Source organism: Nymphaea colorata, chromosome 1 (assembly GCF_008831285.2).
Source record: "Nymphaea colorata isolate Beijing-Zhang1983 chromosome 1, ASM883128v2, whole genome shotgun sequence".
NCBI lineage: Eukaryota > Viridiplantae > Streptophyta > Magnoliopsida > Nymphaeales > Nymphaeaceae > Nymphaea > Nymphaea colorata.
In genome coordinates this window covers 27896576-27917130 of record NC_045138.2, presented here as the reverse complement: position 1 = coordinate 27917130, position 20555 = coordinate 27896576, and the positions used below count along the sequence as shown (strand labels likewise).

Below are 20555 nucleotides of genomic sequence, written 5' to 3'. Positions count from 1 at the left end.
AATTGCATATTTTTCATCTCCAAATCATGATCATACTCATATAAATTTACTTTCTATTTAGAGTAATACTTATGCAAGTTAAATAGCGCTATCCGTGAGTAAACGAGCGCGTATGTTGATTGATGGTTTGAACCTCCCATTTGCAAGGTTGACAAAGTGTTACTGTAATAATTCGACCCATTCTTGGGCTCGGGCCCTTGGTCTAGTGGATCTCCACTCGCTCTCTAGCAATTTTAGTTCCAACCTCCAAAAATGTAGGAATCAAGACAATCATCTCATTAATGACCCCCTTATAAGTTATTGAAGATCTCTTCCAATCTTCAATACGGGACTAAACATTTGGAGCGTTATAATCCATCCCCTTAAGGCACACGCGTCCATGCGTGTGGGACCTTAGGTCTGAGTGTTGAACCACCTTTGATATCACTATAACAACCCAACCCACTAGTGAGCTCGGGCCCCTAGTCTAACGGATCTCAACCCACCCCTAACAGTTTGGATTCCAACTCCAAAATGCTAAGAACCAAGACAATCATCTCATTAATGACACTCTTATAAGTCATTGAAGATCTTTCACAATCTTTAATACCAGACTAAACATTTGAGTGTTACAGTTACTTTCTCCACGTCGTCAATATACATATTTCCCTCTCTTTGGCTCTTTGCAGAATAACCTGCCTCACTAACTTTTTCACAGTGATGGAGGCCTATGTTATTGATGGGAACATTAAGAAAGGCAAGTGTTCATTTTATTGGAAATGTAAATGCACGTCTATGCTGTTGCTGGTACTAGCTCAAAGGTAAAACTTTGAACCAATTCATTGGTTCTGCAGAAAGTTCGGCGAAATTGAATTCCTGGGGTTTAGCTTTGGTTATTTCGTGCAGTAAATTGAACACGAGTGTCCCCGCGGCATCGGACATTTTTGAAATCACAATAATTTGAGATCATGCCTTTAAAATGCATGTTCTATATGGATATGTTCTTTCGTTTCTGCTATATACCGTGTGCAACTCTGTCTTCACAGCAATCTTAGTCCTGTGCTGCATAAGGAGACAGAAAGTGATTGTGCCATTTACTGAAAATCTTACCAGAAAGAGGACCAGTCGTTGGATCGAGATGTTGCCTGTATGGACACCCTAAAATCAAGGCGAGTTCACATCCTCCAATAGGTGACGCCCAAAATAGTGAGAAGACAAATTGCCAGCACGTAGACCCAAGGCTGCAAGGCTCGTATTTGTTAGGAACGAAGCCCTATTATCACTTTCTCTTTTATTTTTTCCATGGCAACTCGTCATGCGATTTGTAGCTACCATGCAATCTTCCTTTTTTCTTGTTTGAGAAAAAAGAAGTTCAAATTAAGGAGAAAGCAGGAGATGAACCGTCTTTGGACCAAGTATCAAAATCAGATTAGAAAGATCAGAGGAAACTTTTCTTCCTTTTCTAATGAAACAAAAACAAAGTTGACCTAACCAGATGAGTCCACAACAAAATGATCATAGAGATGGATGGAACCACGCACAACTGAGATTGGAGTAGCGAAGCTGAAACCAGATCGACAAGGGAAGCTGCCCTTACATTTCAGAGAAGAATATACGAGTTCTAATTGCATGTGTTTTTGACAAGGAAGAAGCAAGGTGAGGAATACCATGTCCAAGGATAAACAATGACAACCTATCAACCAGGCCTAAAAACTTGGAAGTAACGACCATAAATGTTAAAAGAGGAAGTTCTACTAGAATAAGAAACGGTATTCTCCAACATATGCTACTGAAATGCTACTGTGGACGAGTCCAATTGGAAAAATCAAGCCACCTTAATAGGATCTTTGCGTGCGGAAATATGTGAGGTTAAAGACTTACATGCCATCTTTTTCTTGGCAACTGGGAAGAGGAGACGACCACCCATTCATATTTAGCACTCTGATGTTGTTAAAGTGAATTCTCTTATTTTGGAAGAAAATCAAATGCATTGGGAGAGGCAGAAATCGCAGAGCAGGGAAATCACAATGCTCGTGTCACTGCATCAACTTCTAATAGGAGGAAGAAGGAGGACCAAATGGCTTCTTGACTTGATCTTGTAAAGGTCTTTCCACCTCCAACTCTTCAATTGAAATAAAGAAAAATATGTATGGTTAGTTTGCGACATACTCCTCCATAGCATATTCTACATTACCTTGCAGGATGGAGAGCAATTTCTACATAGGATCCATGGGCGGTCGAGGATTAATCTGCTGTTCCATATTCCAAATGGTATGCCTCTTGATCTTTAGCTGCCTTCAGTTTCTTTACGATTTCTCTCATTGTAGGCCTCCCTTTTGAGCAGCTATTGTACTGCCCTTCTAGCCTGGGATCAACAATTTCTTCAAGATGCCCTTTGGAGCTCTTTTCTTTCGCCCAGAAGACGAGACAAGTTTTCTATTCATCGTTCAAGAAAGGAGTAGGATACCCTGTGATAAGCTCAAGAAGGACGACTCCAAAGCTATACACGTAAAACTAGATTAGACACGGTAAATGCACAAGAGTTGGAGGTAACAGAATCCTTGGATTTTCAGATCTGGGAGAGAAAAAAAAAAAAAAACAGAAAGACAGAATAACTCTGCATTTTCAATTGAATTGTATCATGATGCAATGTTGGTCGGAATGGACATGCAAAATGGTGGTCAATATCATGAAAAGAAAATAATCAAAGGAGGTTCATGTGAAAAGATACGAGTGGAGACTGAATGAACAAATATGGAGATCAGGATTTGTTAAATGAAGTAAACAAAAATGAATCGATGTTCCTAGCATACTCTGGATCCAAGTATTCCTTTTGTTCCAACAATTCGAGTCGATGCCTCCGGTACATTTCTGGTAGTGATCACGGCTTTAGCCAATCCAAAATCTGATAACCTCGCCTCCAAATTTTCATCCAAAAGAATGTTCTCTGCTTTCACATCCCTGTGTACTATGGACGGCGTGCATCCGTTGTGCAGGTATTCCGGCCCTACAAACCAAGCAATTAAATTGGCATTCGATTAATATAAGAAACAAGTTCGAGGGCCTCTTGGACGCAAACCTGTTGCAACACTAATGCGATTTCTAGTCTCCTTTCCCAGCTCAAGTCTTTAGATTTCCGTCTTTTACCTGCAGCAAAAGGCCTGCCCATCAAAAGGCCCGTCTTTTTCAAGATTAAGAGCACCTACTTTTTAATATACAACAGAAATTAATGTCTTTCGATTATTTACATCTTCCTCATGTTTTCAGTTCCATAAATACGAATTATGACCATATTTCATAAAAATGAAAGTACAGAAGATAACGCCACATACTTTGAAAAAGCCTTCCACGGTATCCAAGTACATGACGATTGCATGGTGGACGGAAACTCATACCTGATAATGGCTCCTGGAGATTTCCTCCGAACATTAACTCGAACACAAGGATCATATCCTCTCCTTCGTCACAGAATCCATAGAAAGAGACCAAGAATTTGTGACGGACTTGCGTCAATGAACCAACCTGCAACTAGTTCAAATATGAACCTAGAAACGCCCAATCATGGAAAGACTGCCATTCTGACGTAATTAGAACTGAATAAGTTTAACGTTGGGATATGCAGATATGCAATCAGTATCTGTTCAGTAGGTGCAGCGTTTTTTCTTGCAGTTTTGGTAAATAAAATATCATGCTTAACTTTCAACTGTATAAGAAAGTCATTCTGGTTCAAGAGCTCAAACCCGACAAAAGCTTTTGCAGGTCTCCTCCAGCCATGTACTCATCGACGAGGATTTTGTTCTCTCCTTCGTCACAGAATCCACGCAGGGTGACCAATTTTATATGGTGAACACGCGTCAATAAAGCCACCTGAAAAAATTGCAAGTCAATCCATTGTTTAATCTCTTCTCTCTCTCTCTTAGCTGCATTGTTTTAGAACTTGGTTTCTAGAAGACAAAACGTAGCTTCCAAAGAACTAACCTCTGCAGAGAAAGCGTTGATTCGTGCAGTTGCTCCTCTGTCCACAATCTTAAGTGCCACATTAACGTCTTGGTTCAGCTTGCCTAGGAATACAGTAGTCGAGCTACCTTTACCAATTTAGTTGTCGAAGTTATTGGTGATTCTCATAATATCATTGTAAGTGAACTGGCTGATGGTTGATGGTCACTGACGAAGCTCGATAATGACATCTATTTCACCCGGTTTGGAGATAGAGATAAACAAATAGCCAATGGAAAGAGCGAGCAGATATGTGGAAGGCCAACCACAGAATGATCATACCTCTGTTGCAGTTGTTAGGTTGATCCTGATTCTCAATCTCTTTAGGGCCTTAGGCACTTCCCGGTGGAGGTACCAGGCAGAAAAAGATGGCTATTATTGTTAAGCCTACACGTAAAAAAGATTGAATGGTTAGATGGAAAAAAATTCTGGCTTCGTTTGATATGGTAAAATATATTTTTGGCAGACCTTACTGAAATCGACCCATTATCTATCCTTTTTTTGAGGGCTTAGGCACCGGTCCAGACAGATTATTGCTTGATAGGTCTCTGGAATCCCATTTCAGTAAACCAATGTCACCACCATCCAAATTCTGCTCAAAAAACACCAGATAATAAAAGCAACCAGTGTAGTCGGTGTCCATACTCACAGTGTCCTCAAACTCTGCATAATTGAAAAAAAAAATTCAGGTATTGGACCTTGCAGGTTATTTCTGGACAAGTTCCTGTATCAGAGTGAAAAAAAATAGGAAGCCAAACTAATCCGGTAATTTGATTTTCATGTATAGGTTACGTGCTTACAGTGATCGGATTGATGTCAAGTTTCCAATGAAATTAGTTATTGGTCCATTTTAGTCCACTGTTTGAAAGGTCCCTGCAGAATCATATTGAAGTGATCAAAATGGGGACGTCACGAGCAAACATTTGATTAGACATTGGAAATATTACTCACAAGCCTATCATTCTTGGTAAGCTCTGAGTCTCCATAGCTGCAGCTTAGGCCATCCCAGGGGTACGGCTGAGGAAACATGGCTCAAATACCCAGTTTTTCTTCAGTTGGTGGTAGCTTTTAACTCCCATGATTGCATCAACTGCAACCAAGAATTCCTCCGAAGCATGAGTCATGGCTCACAAACTTCCACAACATACGTTATTTCTGAAAATCATGTAAGGCCAACGGAGTTGAGATTGATGTACCATCTTGGCCATAGGTTGCAGATACAGTTACATGTTGTACTTCATATGCCTCCAGAGCATTAATCATAGGGCGTAAGGCACACCAGGTTTAGTGGTTGAGCCAAATTTGATGGTATTCGATGAGGTTGCAGCAGTCTGTGTAGCACTGCTGAAGGTGCTCCAAATCTAGTGTTATAGACTTCCTTTACTTCCAGAGTTGTGTTAAGGGAAGGCCCATATGCATTAAAGTCTGGTGTCCATATGCGATTCAAATAATATTCAGGGAACCTGTGCATGGCATCAGCCGATGGTGTTAGCAAAATTCACTAATTGTTCTTTTCGAGGCAAAGATATTATCAGAGACCGGTTCGCCCTATTCAACATGACCAAGAGGCACTGCATTCTCTTTGGACCTTCCTCCATCATTAAGAATAATAGTTAATTTTGCAAAAAAGCTACTGATAAGGGCACCTAACTTTCCTGCAGTCCAAGGCTGAAACGAACAGCATGACCGCTAACAAATATTGCTTAGAGCTATAAGTTAATAAGCCCTTTAGTCGACATCAAATTTGTCGGTCCTGCCTTCAAATTAGCCAACGACAGAAATTTTTCTTTCTATTGCATATAAACTTTGCATCTTCATGGCATTTTCAGACTCCGTTTATTACCATGTTCTGAACCAAAGTAGATGCGTCCATACAAGCTCTAAACTAATCAATCTAGAGGCTATAAAGACAAGCCTTGCACGCCATCAAGAAATTGAATTCCAGAAAGAGGTCAACTCCGAGCTGCTTGCCCTTAGATCAACACATTATTCGATTCACACTCAGAGCATTATTGCAGCAATTGCACTAAGCTGCAAGATGGCACTGCTAAGTGGGAATGAGCCACCAAATGCCATCGCTTCCACACATTATCAGAAACATGGGCTCTGGATACTTAAAGGTGACTTTATCCGTAAGTAGGATCAAACACAGAAAAGAATCAAACAACGGAGCATTACCTGTATTCAATGATTGATCCAAACTTAATTCTCTTGAATGTGAGTATGAGATGGACTCATTAGTAAATGAGTGGACATTGTCGGATAATGGTCGAAGCTCCAAGCTTGATATGAATGGCGTGCCGCCGCCTGTCTTAAGTAGACAAACACTGAAGGAAGTTGATACAGCTTCCATGAAAATTTCGGTTCAAAAAGCATGAGTTGCATTGTCCAACTGAATTGTGATCCAAGGATCAAGTCCCATGTACAGGTCAAAAATTGGTAGTTGATTGATGCCATCATTATTCATAGTTCCTATACACAAACGAAGCTCGAACCATGTATTTCTTTCTAAGTCACAGGAGCAAGACTATTGTTATTCTTCTTGTAGAGAGGAAAGCTTCGGACTACATGGTGGATCCGTGCAGTACTGCTGAAATAATGGGAACCAATTTGTTAGCCGACACCACTTGATATGTATTTGTAGTCCGAAGTATAAACTATGCCGATTCACTCTTGTAGTTTGTATCGGCTTCGTTTCCCCAATCAAGACTGATGAACCCTGCAAAACACATATTTTTTAGCTTTTCAAAATTGTGATGAATGCCAAAGAGGTTCCAGTTGTTTGGTTTTCATTCTGCTCTTTACTAGTTCTAAATGCTAAGTCCTGTGAAAAAACATCACTAGGTCAGGGTTCATTACCATATATGTCTAGGTTTAGTTTCAAATCTCGGTCCATTTTAGCACGGCCAAGATGCATCTCTCTCTCTCTCTCACGCGCACACACACAGAGGCTACTCTTAGAGTCTCAAGAATGAAGAGGAACTGGTGAGGTTTTAATCAGGTAATGTTATGCAAGTACATTCGGATATCAATTTTGTTGGTTGTTTAAGACATTTTGAGGGCACGGACTAAGCGATCTACACTGAAAACCTACAAGTTGATGCTTGAATCAGCTCTCTGATGTACAAACTTTACATTTTTAAAAATTTCAGAAATTTTAAGCGATTGAGTCTTCCTATCTTCAATCGGCTTGGAGTTGAAAAGTCGTGTCTCCAGGAAATGGTATTAATCAGAGCGTACTGAATCCTTTTCGTTCCATCGGAAAGACTAGTACAAGTGAAAACCGTGGGAGAGACAGAATGATGGGCATGGGAATAAGAATGGCAGGAACTGTTCATTCTCATCAAATTCTGTTGCTTTCAAATTCGAAACTTGTTTTTGTCATCTGTCCCACGTCGCAATACTGTCATTGGTGTCCGGAAAAGGTCCTCGATTTCCCTTTTCTGGTTTGTCTTGTCGGTTGCTTCCGTTGACCGGCCTAAGAAAATGGCGATATCTGCTCGTTTTCCAGCCACCTTGTTGGCGAGTTTCTGGCAGACGGTCGAGGTGGTTCTATCCAACAATAACAAATGAACGATTTCATTCCCAAGGATGCTAGGAAGGCATATTATAGATTAATGTCCACACCGGTAAGCATTCGTCAACGAAATAAGTTCTGCGGCGAGCTTGGACATCACATATTCTATGATCTGCTCAAGACCAAGATTATATGAAACCTAGATTTCTTTGTACCTTCCTTTTCCAGCCTTTTCTGTTTTTGGGCATAGATCAGGTTAAATATGATTGTACAGGAATGAGTCTGACCAGTGCTTTTAATACGTGTTCGTCGCTACAAGAAGGTTATGAGTACTCTCTGGTGCCAGAGTAGATCCCAGGGTTTTAATCCGTGGAGGCTCCAATGGAGCTGGTTGGATTGAGAACTTTCATAATTACAGGTTTACAGCCAATGTAAAATGAACTTGAGAGGTGAACGCAAGAAAAAGTTTCTCGAAAATGAAACTAACGCGAGATTTCTTTCTCGCTTTCCTGTCTAATTTGCGACATGTTGTGACTTCATTCCCAAACTTGCAAAAGCTTTCTGTTGACAATTGGGTTGTAATTTCATTATGTATGGCAATTTTTGTATATTGTTTTCGGAAATATAAGAATCTGAATCTCAAAACAGAGTGCGAAAGTTAGGGCGTAAAAGACTGAAAAGCAGACAAGGTAAGAACTTGACAGAAAGATCTTTTATTGTCTGTGTGTGTTCATGGTGCACTTTTATCAGCAGCTTGCCATAAGCTTTAGTAACCATTAATTTGTTTGGCAACCATCAAATAGAAATGCAGCCTTTGCAGCTCTTCACAGCAGTATTGATGGATATTAGATACGAATAAGACTGGAACAAAGGCAGATTTGCAGGTTCTCTCCAATGCCTATGTGCATGAGGAATGCGGAGAACTCATCAAAGAAAGCATATGCGATTTTCTTTGTGAGAGTGGTTTAGAACTTACCATCCTGACCATAAACAAATCGCAGAGTCTAGCCAATAAGTGAAGCAAATCAGCCATATTCCTGTCATCCTTCTTGTCTTTTTCATTTCCCTCGAAACACAATGAAGAGGCATGAAATACAGAAAATGGACAACTTAATGGAGAGAGAAGTCTTCTTGGTGGAAACGCCTGGCCTCTACGAAGTTGTGCTTTGAGCCTTTGACAATGTGGTCAATGATTAAGACAAATAATTTAAAGTGCAAGCTCTAGCCTGTCGAAAGGTCGTGGTTGGCTTCAAACGATGAAGCTAAGCACTTTAGAACTGTCTTGAAACAAGGCCCTTACCTCGAATCGGATCTTATATATATATATATATATATATATATATATATATATATATATATATATATATAATTTAATTAAGGATCTTTGATCTTTTGCTTAGAAAATGCAGGAACTACATGAATTTGTAATTTAATTCATGAAGTTCAAGTCCAACATATTTCCTTCTCACTAGGGGTCTATGGTTTTGATGGACGGTCAAAATATTAACTTTACGATTCTCAAATCTACAGGTTGCTAAAACCATGAATGTAAGATAGAGCCCCACATTGAATCAGAGTCTCGTTTCTAAGATCGAAGATGATTAAGCACCCCAAAAGGTTTTCATATTCATTAGAATAGGGAAAGTTCTTTACAAGTATATGGCATCGCATTTATAACAGAACTTCAAGCACCACCCCGAGATTCAGCGGAATCAGTGGGAAATCTGTGTGCATGCCTTCAAGAGGAAAGGGCATCCATTAGAAACTAGACTGCTTCCCATTAATCAAGCTTAAACCAATCTCTCGCTGATTGTCAGGTATGCGGGAGAGACATGCCTGTAGCCGCTATTTATGAAATTGTACTTCATCTTTCCTTCTTGCAAAGTCGCTAAGACTCCAATTTCCAAAAGAGAAAAATCATTAATAATCTTTCCTTGACTAAAAGGCAAAAGCTGTTACGTGGTAATTCCCACCATTTAGACGTGACGTATGTGAAATTTCAGCTTAATCTAAGGCCTATAACATATAAGTATAAATTTGGTTACCTTTTCTCTTTGTGCATGAAAATGTTAACAATGATGGTTTCATAAGTTAAAGATGTATATAAACTCTAAAGCACATTGAAATGCATTTCGCGTTGACTGTGGCATTAAACATATTTAAACATGCGTTACTATCATTATTATTATTAACCCATCCTAACAACTAACCAACTCTCTGTCTCCGTTAAATGGCTACCAGTAAACATACAATGAGGAAAACATGCCACAGAAACAAGAGACGAGTACATTCAATACGGCAAAAAGAAGTCTTGCCAAGAGCTTGTTAAGTATACAGAAGAACGAGGTGTACAAACCTCCATGTTCAACACCATAAGAAACGAAATTCCTTCACAAGCATCATTTTAATTGTCTATGTTGCATATAAACTCCAAGTTCAACACTGTATCGAAGTATAAACTGTGCAGATCTTTACACAGTCACTCTTACTTTACCTGTACTGCTGTAGCCTGTACATAAACATAAAATGCAAAACCAAAAGAAGCAAACAAAATGGTAAAACAGAGTTTGAAGCAGCGCTTTTCACAATACATAGCAGAGTGAAGGCTGTACTAGAAATACCACGAGTTTTAGCAGAAACAGATCTTGATTGTAGGCTTAGGTACCACATGCCATTTCATACTACCGTGCCTTAGGTGCAGCATCTGTTTCCACATATGTGGTATACTCCATCGAAAATTCTGATAGTGCCGATCCCTCTCCAGCAATAGGAATTCCAATTCCAAGGCGACGTATCTCTTGGTTTTTAGCTGCCGCCAGTTCAGTAACAATCTTTTGCATTGTAGGCCTCCTATCGCCAGACACTTGCAAACTTGCAATAGCAAGTTCTATAACGCTCCACATCGAGTCGGCATCATACTGTCCTCTAAGGTTAGGATCGATGATCCTATGAAAATCTCCATATTGTATAATTGTTTTCGCCCATTTGACAACGCTAGTTAGCAGTCCATTTTCAGAGAAGAGAACAGGACGTCCAGTTAAGAGCTCAAAAAGAACTACACCGAAGCTGTAAACATCACTCTTTGTTGTTAGTTTTCCCGTGTTGTAATACCTGCAAATGGTAAACACCAGATCATGAGGGTGCACCTTTCTTTTTCTAGCATTGGGAGGAACAAGAAAATGCACCGGTAAAAAAATTGAAATTAGTTCTACTCTTCTGTGGTCAATGATGACACTATGACAGGACTTCACGTATATGCGTAAATAGTAGCAAATAGTCAGACATGCATTCTATCTGTACAATATATAAATAAATAAATAAATGTTATATATATATATACACACACACATATATATATATGTATGGCCTGTCTTTTATGTTTTACATGCGAAAGTGATAGAATGTGCTTCACATGCGCTCAAGCAAACGGAAGGTGAAAGGTTTGAGCCATTCCGAATTAGGGAGGCAATTGCAGTGTTTAATAACTAGTCTTAGGAAGCAAATTTTGTTGTTGAATGGCCATAAATGATATCTTTAATGTGAACCTTGTGATAAGAAAGGAAGGGGGAAGGGTTAATACTTCCTGCTTTAAATGATATGAAAATGTCATGGAGGCTGTAGGTAGCTTTGGTAACAATTGATGTTTTTCAGTTCTGTGCAGATCCCATCGCAGTTCTGTTAATTCTATGTAGGTTGCATAATGGCATTCCTATGGGCAGAATGTTTGTCTATCCACATGAAGGCTGTGGAATGATAAACAACCTGATTGGCAGCCATTTCTATTACTGTTAATTTTACTGTCTTTTTCCTTATTCTTCAGTAACAGGGTTTCACATTCAGCTTGCCCACCAGAGGGAAGAAAATAGAGAAAGGAATCTGAAACCAATCGGTTCTAAGATGAATATGTTTTATGTGTAGCACTTTTCACATACTCTGGGTCTATGTATCCTGTTGTACCCGCAACAAGAGTCGATACATGTACATTTTCAGCATAAATGGCTCTAGACAATCCAAAATCTGCCAGCCTTGCTTCCATGTTTCCATCCAAAAGGATATTGGTTGTTTTCACATCCCTGTGAATTATTGGCGGGTTGCAACCAGCATGCAAGTAATCAAGACCTGCAAAAGAAATGTTAATTGACAGTTCACAAATTCAAAAAATTAGAGCAATGTTTCGGGTGCAAACCTGTGGCAACACTTAATGCCATTTGGAGTCGCTTGTCCCAGGTTAACACAGATTTCTTATCCGTCTTATCTGCAGTAAGAAAGGTAAATTTGATTCTTATGCAATTCACAACAATTAGGCTTCTTCTTCTCTCATCTGAACAGCACCAATGCAATAACTTCAAATGTACATTCATTTTCAAAAGCAGTTGATCTAGCTTCAGAAGAAGGAAACTTTGGACTTGTGCAGCTGGGCCCAATTGCTCACTACTAGCGAAGGACAACAATCAGCAAGCTAGAGTTGCAGTTTATGGTCGACCGTTACGGTCGATTTCGGAAATTTTTTTCTGGAAAAAAATTTCCACCCGGAGGGGTGGAAATTTATTTCCAGAAATATTTTTTTGCCCGTTAGGGCACTCTCGCTTCCTCTCACCCGCGTCGTCTTCCTCTCGCCCGCGTCTTCCTCTCCCTCTCCCCGCAGCCTCCTCCTCCTCTCGCAGATTTTTGGTTTTTTCTCGCTCTCTCCAGCTGCTCTCTCGCTCTCCCCTTCTTCAAGTTTCGGCGTCTTTCCCCTTTTCGGAAACTCATTTCCTCTGCGAGGGGTGGAGAACGGTTTATTTTTCTGCCCGTTAGGGCACCCACGCTTCGCCAAAGGGAAGCTGCCTCCCTTTCTTCTCCCTCTTTGGTCCCTCTCTGTCTCTGTGGGATCGATGGCCTGCACCATCGATTTTCGGTGCTTAGATGAAGGATTGGGGGCCCAGAACCGCCAAAAGAGAAAGAGATCGGTGGCAGACGATGACGGTGAGCCCCTGGCCATGGAAGTCGACGATGTCCCTACTTCGAAGAGATCTGCCGTCCCCTCTGAAGCAGAAGAAGCTCTTGAAGGTGGTGTTTGACGATCTTCTCAAGAAGTAGGGTTTTACCTTTTCTTTATTTTTTCTTTTCCCTCTCGTTTGAACTTTATATATGGTCATATGTACGTTTTTGGCTGGTGGGTGTTGGAGAAATTGACAACCATGAAAGGGAAATGAGTTTATCTCTATTTTGGTAGCCGCAGAGGTTTTGTAGTGAAAATTCATTCGGCTAAACTACTTAATTTTAACTGAGATTTAGTTTGAATGTGCTTGAGTGTTCTCTTCCGTTAGGTTGAGATGACGACAGTTTTCTTCAGGATGTGGCTTTTTAATGTGATTTTGCTTTTGCCTGTTTTATTGTTTGAGTTGGAGTTGTGTTGGTGTTTTCTTCTACTACCGTGTAGTTGAAAAAGCTTTGTGATGGAAATTAATTCGGCCAAGCAACTTACTTTCATAACGGCATGGAAGATAAAAAGCACAAGAACATGCATTCTTGGGCTAAAAATTCCAGAATATAAAAACTGAAAATTAAAGGAAGCTTTGCTTCTTTACTTGTTTTAGTTTCATTCTATACAACCTATGGGTTGTCTGAAAATTTTGTCTTCTGATAGTGGAAAATGTTGAAAGCCAATTTTGTGGGTTGTTTGAGAATTGTCTTACTATGGTGGAGAATGTTGAAAGCCAATTCTTGGGCCTCTCTACTGGCTCTTGAAGCAAATGATTGTTTGGTTGGTTTCGTTTGTTGCCTCTTTCATGTTTTAACCCATGCTTGCAAGCGAGTGGTGGGACTGGGAGTTGTGCCTCCTACTTCAGATATTTCAAAAGGAGCGATAGAGTGCCACGAGGGCTGGGGAGGTTGACTGTCAGGGTGATGATTTTCGTTAATTTTGGTTCTTGGGTTACATGGTGGCATTGGCTGTTCTTACACAGGCCTTTTGATCTTTTTAGAATCTCCCTGATTTGGCTAAAGCAATATCTCTTATGATCTGTAGATGCCTTTTTGTGAGTGACTTCAAATTTGCTAGTTTGTGGTGATTGATTCCTGTGATAGTTTGTGAAAGCAGAGGAGAATTTGCTGATCATGTGCCATTGTGGTCAGCTATCCCTTTTCTTGGATATTTGAATTCATATCTTTTGAAGCAGAGGAGAAATTGCTGATCATGTGCCATATGCGGAAATGTTTCTGCTATCTTTCCATGCAAGAGATTTGGTGTCTTGTGTCTGTAATTTCCTCATGGGTGAGATGCTATGATGGATGTTGCTTGTGTCATAAGCTGCATAATTCTTCTGAATGGAGTCATTTGCTGAAAAAATTCCAACTGCATAATCGTTTCGTGTACATGATCGACTGCCTGTTGGTTCCCCAAAATGTTGGGGAGGGCTGTGAGCCGAGTTCAGTAAAGCTAACCTGCTGTCTGAATACTATATGCTTGCCATCATGAGTTATCATCCAAGGGATGTTCCAAAATCACTGCTTTGTGTTTTCTGTTTCTAATGCCTTCTCACCACTGTTGTCTTGTGTCTCAATTCTGGAAATATATTTCTGAACCATCAAACTCAGAAATATATTTCCGGAAATATATTTCTCATTAATCACACACACACCAAAATTGGAATCGGAAATATATTTCTCATTCACTTTTTTCAGGAAATATATTTCTAGAAATATATTTCCAATTCCATATTTCTAGGCCATCAAACGGCCCCTAATGGAAAAAATGCAGAGGCTCCTTGCATATTGCAACAATGAGCATGACACACACACAGGGTAATGGCCTAGCCCAGAATGGTTCTGAGCATTCATTCTGGTGGATTCTATTCCAGTCCACTCCCAAAAAGAAGCTAAAACTGTAACAAAAGGTGTCAAGGAGAACAGGTATCTATCACCAGCAAACTTTTTCATGGAGAATATAAAAAAATTTTAAGCCATTGCGAAACTTTGAATATCACCCACATCACACATACAAGTTTTCATTTTGGTACATTTGCAACAGTCATTGATTTCACTGAGCGCCTCAAAATTGTTATGGAATTGCTAGGTTTTTCTTTACTTCACCTTTCACGTTCATGATTTCCCACATGGGCAAATTTAGAGTGTTGCTTACCATTGAAGAGAAGAGCATCAAAATAGCAAATGCCTAATAACTGCATGATGAATCGCTCATACTTGACAATAGCTCCCTCAGGTTTCCTCCAGCCATATATTCATATACGAGCATCATATGCACCCCCTCATCACAGAACCCATAGAAAGATACCAAACTTCTATGATGAACTTGTGACAATGCAGCAATCTGCAAGGATGAAAAAAGGTGAACAGTCGCAGTACGAATGGTGAATTCAACTTTCTGTCTTCTAGCTGTCCTTTGCTTCTAAACTATGAAGTTTTTTGCAAGAGGCTAACCTCTGCAGAAAATTCCCTGCTTCTTAACGCCTCAGTTCTGGTAACTTTCTTAATTGCCACTTGACGGCCATTCCTCAGTTGCCCGAGGTAAACAGCTCCACACCCTCCTTTACCTATCTTAGTATGAAAGTTATTGGTGATCCGCACAATGTCACTGTAGCTGAACCTGTTCTCTTGTCCTGGTACTGGTGGAGGTGGCACAACCGAAACGTTTGGTACTGGTGCTGGAGAAGAAGGCGCAGTTGGAACTTGTGGTGCTTGTATTGGAGAAGGTGGCACAACCGGAACTGTTTTCAAATGGAGATCATTCAACAGTGACAAAAAGGAATTGAATGCATTCTACGTAGTTGTGCACATGGACATCATACCTACTGGTGTTGGATGTTGCTCCGGCATGTTAGTGTGCCGTTGCCTTCTATTGAGAAGGACAATACAGATGATCGCTATAATTACGAGGATGAAGGCTATAGGAACACAAATGACGATAACCAACAACTTGACATTACTTTTATGACCAGTTCCTTCGCACGAACTATCCAGGCAAATGTTGTTCAGCCTATAGATGGTGAAATTTGATTCAATCTGGAGAAAATTTTAGAAAACTAAAGAGCTAAAACATAATATTCTTAAAGCAGACCTTACTGAAAGCGAGCCTTCATCAATTCTTGCTTTGAGGGCACCTGGGATTGGTCCATGTAAATCATTATCGGACAGGTCTCTAAAATTACCAACCCACTATCAGTTTTCTTCAAAAGAAGTGAAGGAAAAACAAGAAAAGGGAATGCCCACAATACCATAATAACCATACTTACAACGTCCGCAGACTTTTTATTGTTGCAAAGAATTCAGGTATTTGACCTTTCAAGTGGTTCCCTGACAAGTTCCTGTAGGCGCAGACACCAGAAAGGCCTGCGCAGTCAGTAAACCTGATCGATCATAGATGGATTTTTTTAATGATGCACAGGCACACTTACAGTGACTGAATAAACTTCAACTCTTCAAACTGGGTAGATATCGAGCCCTGTAATCCATTCTTGGAAAGGTCCCTACATAGTAATTTTGAGCTGTTAGAACCATGAATTAGTTTAGGAGAGTTTTAACTTGATCAGGTATCGAACTTACAAGCCAGTGATTGTTGGAGATTTCGGATTCCCATAGCTGCAGTTGACGCCTTCCCATGGATACAGCTCCGGGATACAAGGATCAGAGGCCCAGTTTTTCTTGATTTCGTAGTTATCCCTTATTCCCGTGATTGCATCAACTGCACGCATATAAAATTCCTATCAAGCTGAGAAGGTAATTTTGGCAATAAAATGTTTGTAACTGCTCACTTGCAAATTGCAATATGTTTGTTCATGTCTTCTTAGCTCAGCACAATGAATTCTGTGTAGCTTTGCTCGTTAGACAGAACGGTCTTACACCAAAGGGTGGTCTGCGCTCAAACTCAACTTGCCTCACTCGCCCAAGTTAAGCTCCAGCAATAGTCTAAGCAAATCATGTTTGTGGAGCCAAGATCAAGCGGCCTCATGCTAGGGTGATTAAGCTCGAATAGGTTGGTCTAGATCCATTTCAAGGAAAAAACGGAAAGAGAAGTAAAGACAGCATGTAAACAATGTTTTCGATAGGCTAAAACTACAAGGTTCACGAGATCTTTCACTTTCTTCTGTTTTTTTGTTTTTCCAACAGCGCACGGTGCCGGGCAAGCTGCGCAAAGATTGAAGTGGTTCTTCGTTCTGTTGGTCTTTCTTTTAACCCCGAAGGGGGCGCTTGGCAACAGGAGTACTGCTGCATCTTCGGAACGCGGTGTTCCATCAACGTGGCCCAGTTTTTGGAATGTATTACAGAATAATGCGTTCCAAAGGATTATCAAATGCCCTCAAAGGGTGCATCTGATAAGCAACACTCAAAGCTCCTCGGGTGGGGATTTATCTTTTTGTTGACGTATTTTTTAATTGATTCCAGTGATTAAACGGGGGGTTGATCAAATCAGTAAGATACTCACCGTCTTGGCCATAAGTTGCCCCACCCCCGGGTTCGTATACCTTGTACACTTCAAATGCATTGATGATAGGGACACTCGTAAGATTTGCACCGGCGAGAGTGATCAAATAATCTTCAAACTTTAGATTAGTTGAGTAAACATAGTATGAGTGCATGTAAGGAACTTCAAAAGGAAAGGGTGGTTGTTGCCCGTTCATAGTTAGGGTCAGGTAATCTGTTCGGTTTAGCACTATCCCTGCAAAATAAAGGACCCAAAGGTATTCCTCTTCCTTTGCTGCTTGTTTCCAATGGATATTAATACCGCTGCTCGAGTACTCGGCAGTTTGGAGGACCATGGATGGTACCCGGAATAAGCCAGAGCGCTCTATTCTAGTAGTGGTGCTGACGGCAAATCCATACCCACTGTAATCTGACGTCCATGTGCGATCAGCCTTTAAACCTGCACGAACAGAACAATTAAAATCACAGCAACGATCTCCATGAACTTTTCATCTAGCCCGACACGAAAAGGTTGACTTCTCCCAAAAAACTGGAGCGTTTATGCGACTTCTCCCAAACATCAGTTGTGAGAAGGGCAGCTCTTTTCATTACCTGTGCAAACAGCAAATGTTTAGCAGATGAAAATAGTCTAGCAGAAAGAGAACAAACCTGGATGGTCCATTTGAACCAGCATTAATCCTCATGTAGGTTTTGAGCCAACTGGGCCATTGGGTGTTATTATAGATGTCATCAGCAGGACGAAGCTCCAGGCCGGAGATGAAAGGATTGACTCCGGCAGTTTTCACGAGGCACACGCTTATGTTCGACGACTGTGCCGCGGCGATAATCTCAGTCCACAGAATGTGACTTGCGTTATCCAGCTTCACCGTGTCCCACTGTTCGGCTCCCAGGTAGAGGTCGAAGGTGGGCAGCAGGTTCTGGCCGTCGTAGTTGCCATACATGAAAGAAGCTCGAATCAGGTACTTCTTCCCCTGAGTCACCGGTGTCAAGGTGTAGCAGTTCCTTCTGTAACTGGGGAAGGACCTTAACGTATGGTACATTACTGGACTGCTTGCGAATTGAGTGGCCACTTCTTTTATTTCCCCGGACGCGATGTAGGCTTGATCTGAAGTGAAAGTGTAGCCTATTTCATCAAGGGAAGTCGATCCTTCTGGAAGCCCGCAGTTCAAACTTATATATCCTGCAAATGTTTAGAGTAGCAAGTCGTAAGAAGATGATTCATCAAATGTTCCTGATTTAGATCTCAGTAAAATCATATACGTCATGTCCTTTTCTTTTCCATTAACCAGCAGGCTCAGCCAAGTCTCAAATTCTCCTGTTAATTGCTAAACCTAAAGACTTCATTGAGATCTTAGAGAGGCAGTCTCATGTGATTAACAGCTTTTTATAAGAGGCTGTTCGATTGCAAAACTTTTGCATAGTAAAACTTGAGAAAAGAAAAATTGTTTAGTGAAACTTTGATTGATGAGAAAAAAAAGCAAAGACTAAGTCTCAGGAAAAAGTGGTTTAAGAAAAAAGTTTTTATCTCAAAAATAAGTAGAAAAATCTAAGCCGCTGTTCAGGCGACAGCCTAAAATGGTGTTTGACCTCAAAATGCATTTTTCAAAATGTTTAGGTGACATTAAAATTAAACTTGTTTCAAACCCAGTTTTGACTAAATTCATTTTTAAATGAACTTGAGAAACCTGCCCCCCCATCCAGGTTTTTTTTTTTTTGGTTTTTTAAAGAGAAAAATGGGTTCTGCCCCCTAGGTTTAATAATATCAATATATTTACTGTATCGACTAGTTTTTGCTGCCCAAAGGTTTAAAAAGTAAAAACCTGGTTTGTGTCTTGTCTTTGAAACATACAAATCAGGCTTCAAAAAACTAGCAATGAAAGCAGTTTTGACATGCATTCAAAACCTAGTTTTTATAAAACGTCATTTTTAAGGTTGTCATTTAAAAGCAAACCTAATGAAACCCATCACTTATCGTAAATCTTTCGTCACCAGAACTTAGTTCTTTGCTGTCAATCAATTGCTATATTTAATTTCTCTCTTTCTTTATTTTAAGAAGTTAAAATATTTTAAGGTGAAGTTGACACAAAGACAGACTATACCATATCTATCTATTTATATAATGAAGATTTGAATAAAAAACAAAAAGATCGTTTTGTTGTCTCATTTACTAATGATTTTGGGCTTAAAACCTTCATATTGAAGAAAAAATGGCATATCAGTTGGGTACACGGGAGCTCATCATCTAAATTTTCATTGCTACTTTGCTGTCAATCAATTGTTATATTTAACCCATCTTTCTTTTTCTTTTTCTTTTTTTAAGAGGTTGACATGGTTTGAGGTGAAGTTTGCACAAAGACAAACTTTGCCACATCTATTTAGTTATATGACAAAGATTTGGCATATACACAAAAAGATCATTTTTGTTGTTCTGTTCACTAAGATTTTGGGCTTACATGTTGAGGATCATATGGCTACATGGGAGCTATCTTCATTTGAATTGTCATTTTACCCTTATAAACAACTCATACTGGCCCTACATACATCTCATGGAGAGGGGCCGATGCCAATATTGATATAACATGACGGGAAAGGGCTTATTGCATGGCGTAGAGCATATCTGCATGATCTGATACCTGGAGATGTCATTCCTGAATGAACTTTAACAAACACTTGGATAATGGTTCGCTCGGAATTTGAAGTGATCTAATGTTTATCAGTCTAGCAAAAGAATTTCATCTTAAATATCTTAAGATCATGGTTTCAATAATGAAACTGCTGTTAGGAACAAGGCTTTCTCTTTCTCTTTCTTATAACACCAAGAAAAAAAAGCCAAAGAAAAGAAGGATGAATTAGACACAAAGATTTTACCTTGTTCAGACACAAGGTAAGGTTCTCCTACATCTATGGACACGCAGAGTTTTTTCACTATTACACAAAAATCAAAGAATACAAGAAGCCTCTCCACTGTTAAAGAAAAGGAAGAAGAAGACATCAATTTTTCCTACAGGTTTTTTTGCTATCAAAGAATACAAGAAGCCGCCCCACTCTTAAACAAGGGGATTGGGTGTTGGTGTATGGAAGACACTCATTTACAATACCACGGTTTTTTCATATGCAAGGGCATATATGTCATTTTATACAAATGCGGGTTTGCCTTAATCCTTATGTTTTGAGGATGGCCGCCGCTTGTGAGTGTCTGTTATGTGTGTTCATCTGAGAGAGAGAATACAAGAGATCTCTGCGACCATGGACGTAGGAGATTATTGTTCCGAACCACGTAAATCGTTGTCTTCTTCCTTGTTGCTTCTAACCCCCTCTTAAGAGTGAGAGAGGAGAGTTTATTGTGTTTTGTTTCTAACATTGGGCTCCACGCTCCAACAACTGCACATTATGAAAACAAGAAAGCCATATCTGCATACTATGATCCCATTATCTATGTGATGCACAAGAAATCAATCTGAAAAAAAAAAAAAAAAAAAAAAAAAGAACTACTTACCGTTCTGAGCATGGACGAACAGAACGGCCTTCATCCAGATGAACAGTCGAAGAAAGATGGATCGCAATTCTTTCATCCTTGGCTATTGTTTCACCACCTAGCAGAAAGTGCAAAATAAAGTGCAAAAAATCCAAGCGAAGATGG

At 39.9% G+C, this 20555-nt stretch overlaps 2 protein-coding genes and 2 long non-coding RNA genes across 4 annotated transcripts; 2 read left to right on the top strand and 2 right to left on the bottom strand.

Annotated features, from left to right (window-relative positions):
- Positions 1-1996: 1996 nt before the first annotated feature.
- LOC116254509 (uncharacterized) lies at positions 1997-2666 on the top strand. The gene is made up of 3 exons (XR_004172747.2): positions 1997-2083; positions 2181-2250; positions 2324-2666. It is a non-coding gene; the product is annotated as an uncharacterized LOC116254509 (long non-coding RNA).
- A 117-nt stretch (positions 2667-2783) lies between these two features.
- On the bottom strand, positions 2784-20487 carry LOC116245794 (probable leucine-rich repeat receptor-like protein kinase At2g28990). The gene is made up of 19 exons (XM_031617355.1): positions 20412-20487; positions 19784-19879; positions 17517-18095; positions 16917-17354; positions 16037-16175; positions 15889-15960; positions 15727-15840; positions 15557-15632; positions 15283-15496; positions 14915-15201; positions 14678-14804; positions 11679-11747; positions 11425-11611; positions 10178-10603; positions 9987-10001; positions 6154-6302; positions 4493-4638; positions 3375-3501; positions 2784-2986 (listed from the first exon to the last, which is right to left on the bottom strand). The coding sequence occupies exons 1-19, from the start codon at positions 20485-20487 to the stop codon at positions 2784-2786; spliced, it is 3540 nt and encodes a 1179-aa protein (XP_031473215.1).
- Positions 9890-11870, bottom strand: LOC116264639 (probable leucine-rich repeat receptor-like protein kinase At2g28990). Its single transcript, XM_031644974.2, has 3 exons — positions 11679-11870; positions 11425-11611; positions 9890-10603 (listed from the first exon to the last, which is right to left on the bottom strand). Exons 1-3 carry the CDS (start codon positions 11851-11853, stop codon positions 10174-10176), a joined length of 792 nt encoding a protein of 263 aa, XP_031500834.2. The 5' UTR covers positions 11854-11870; the 3' UTR covers positions 9890-10173.
- On the top strand, positions 11665-12775 carry LOC126409741 (uncharacterized). Its single transcript, XR_007572371.1, has 2 exons — positions 11665-11761; positions 11866-12775. It is a non-coding gene; the product is annotated as an uncharacterized LOC126409741 (long non-coding RNA).
- Positions 20488-20555: the final 68 nt, after the last annotated feature.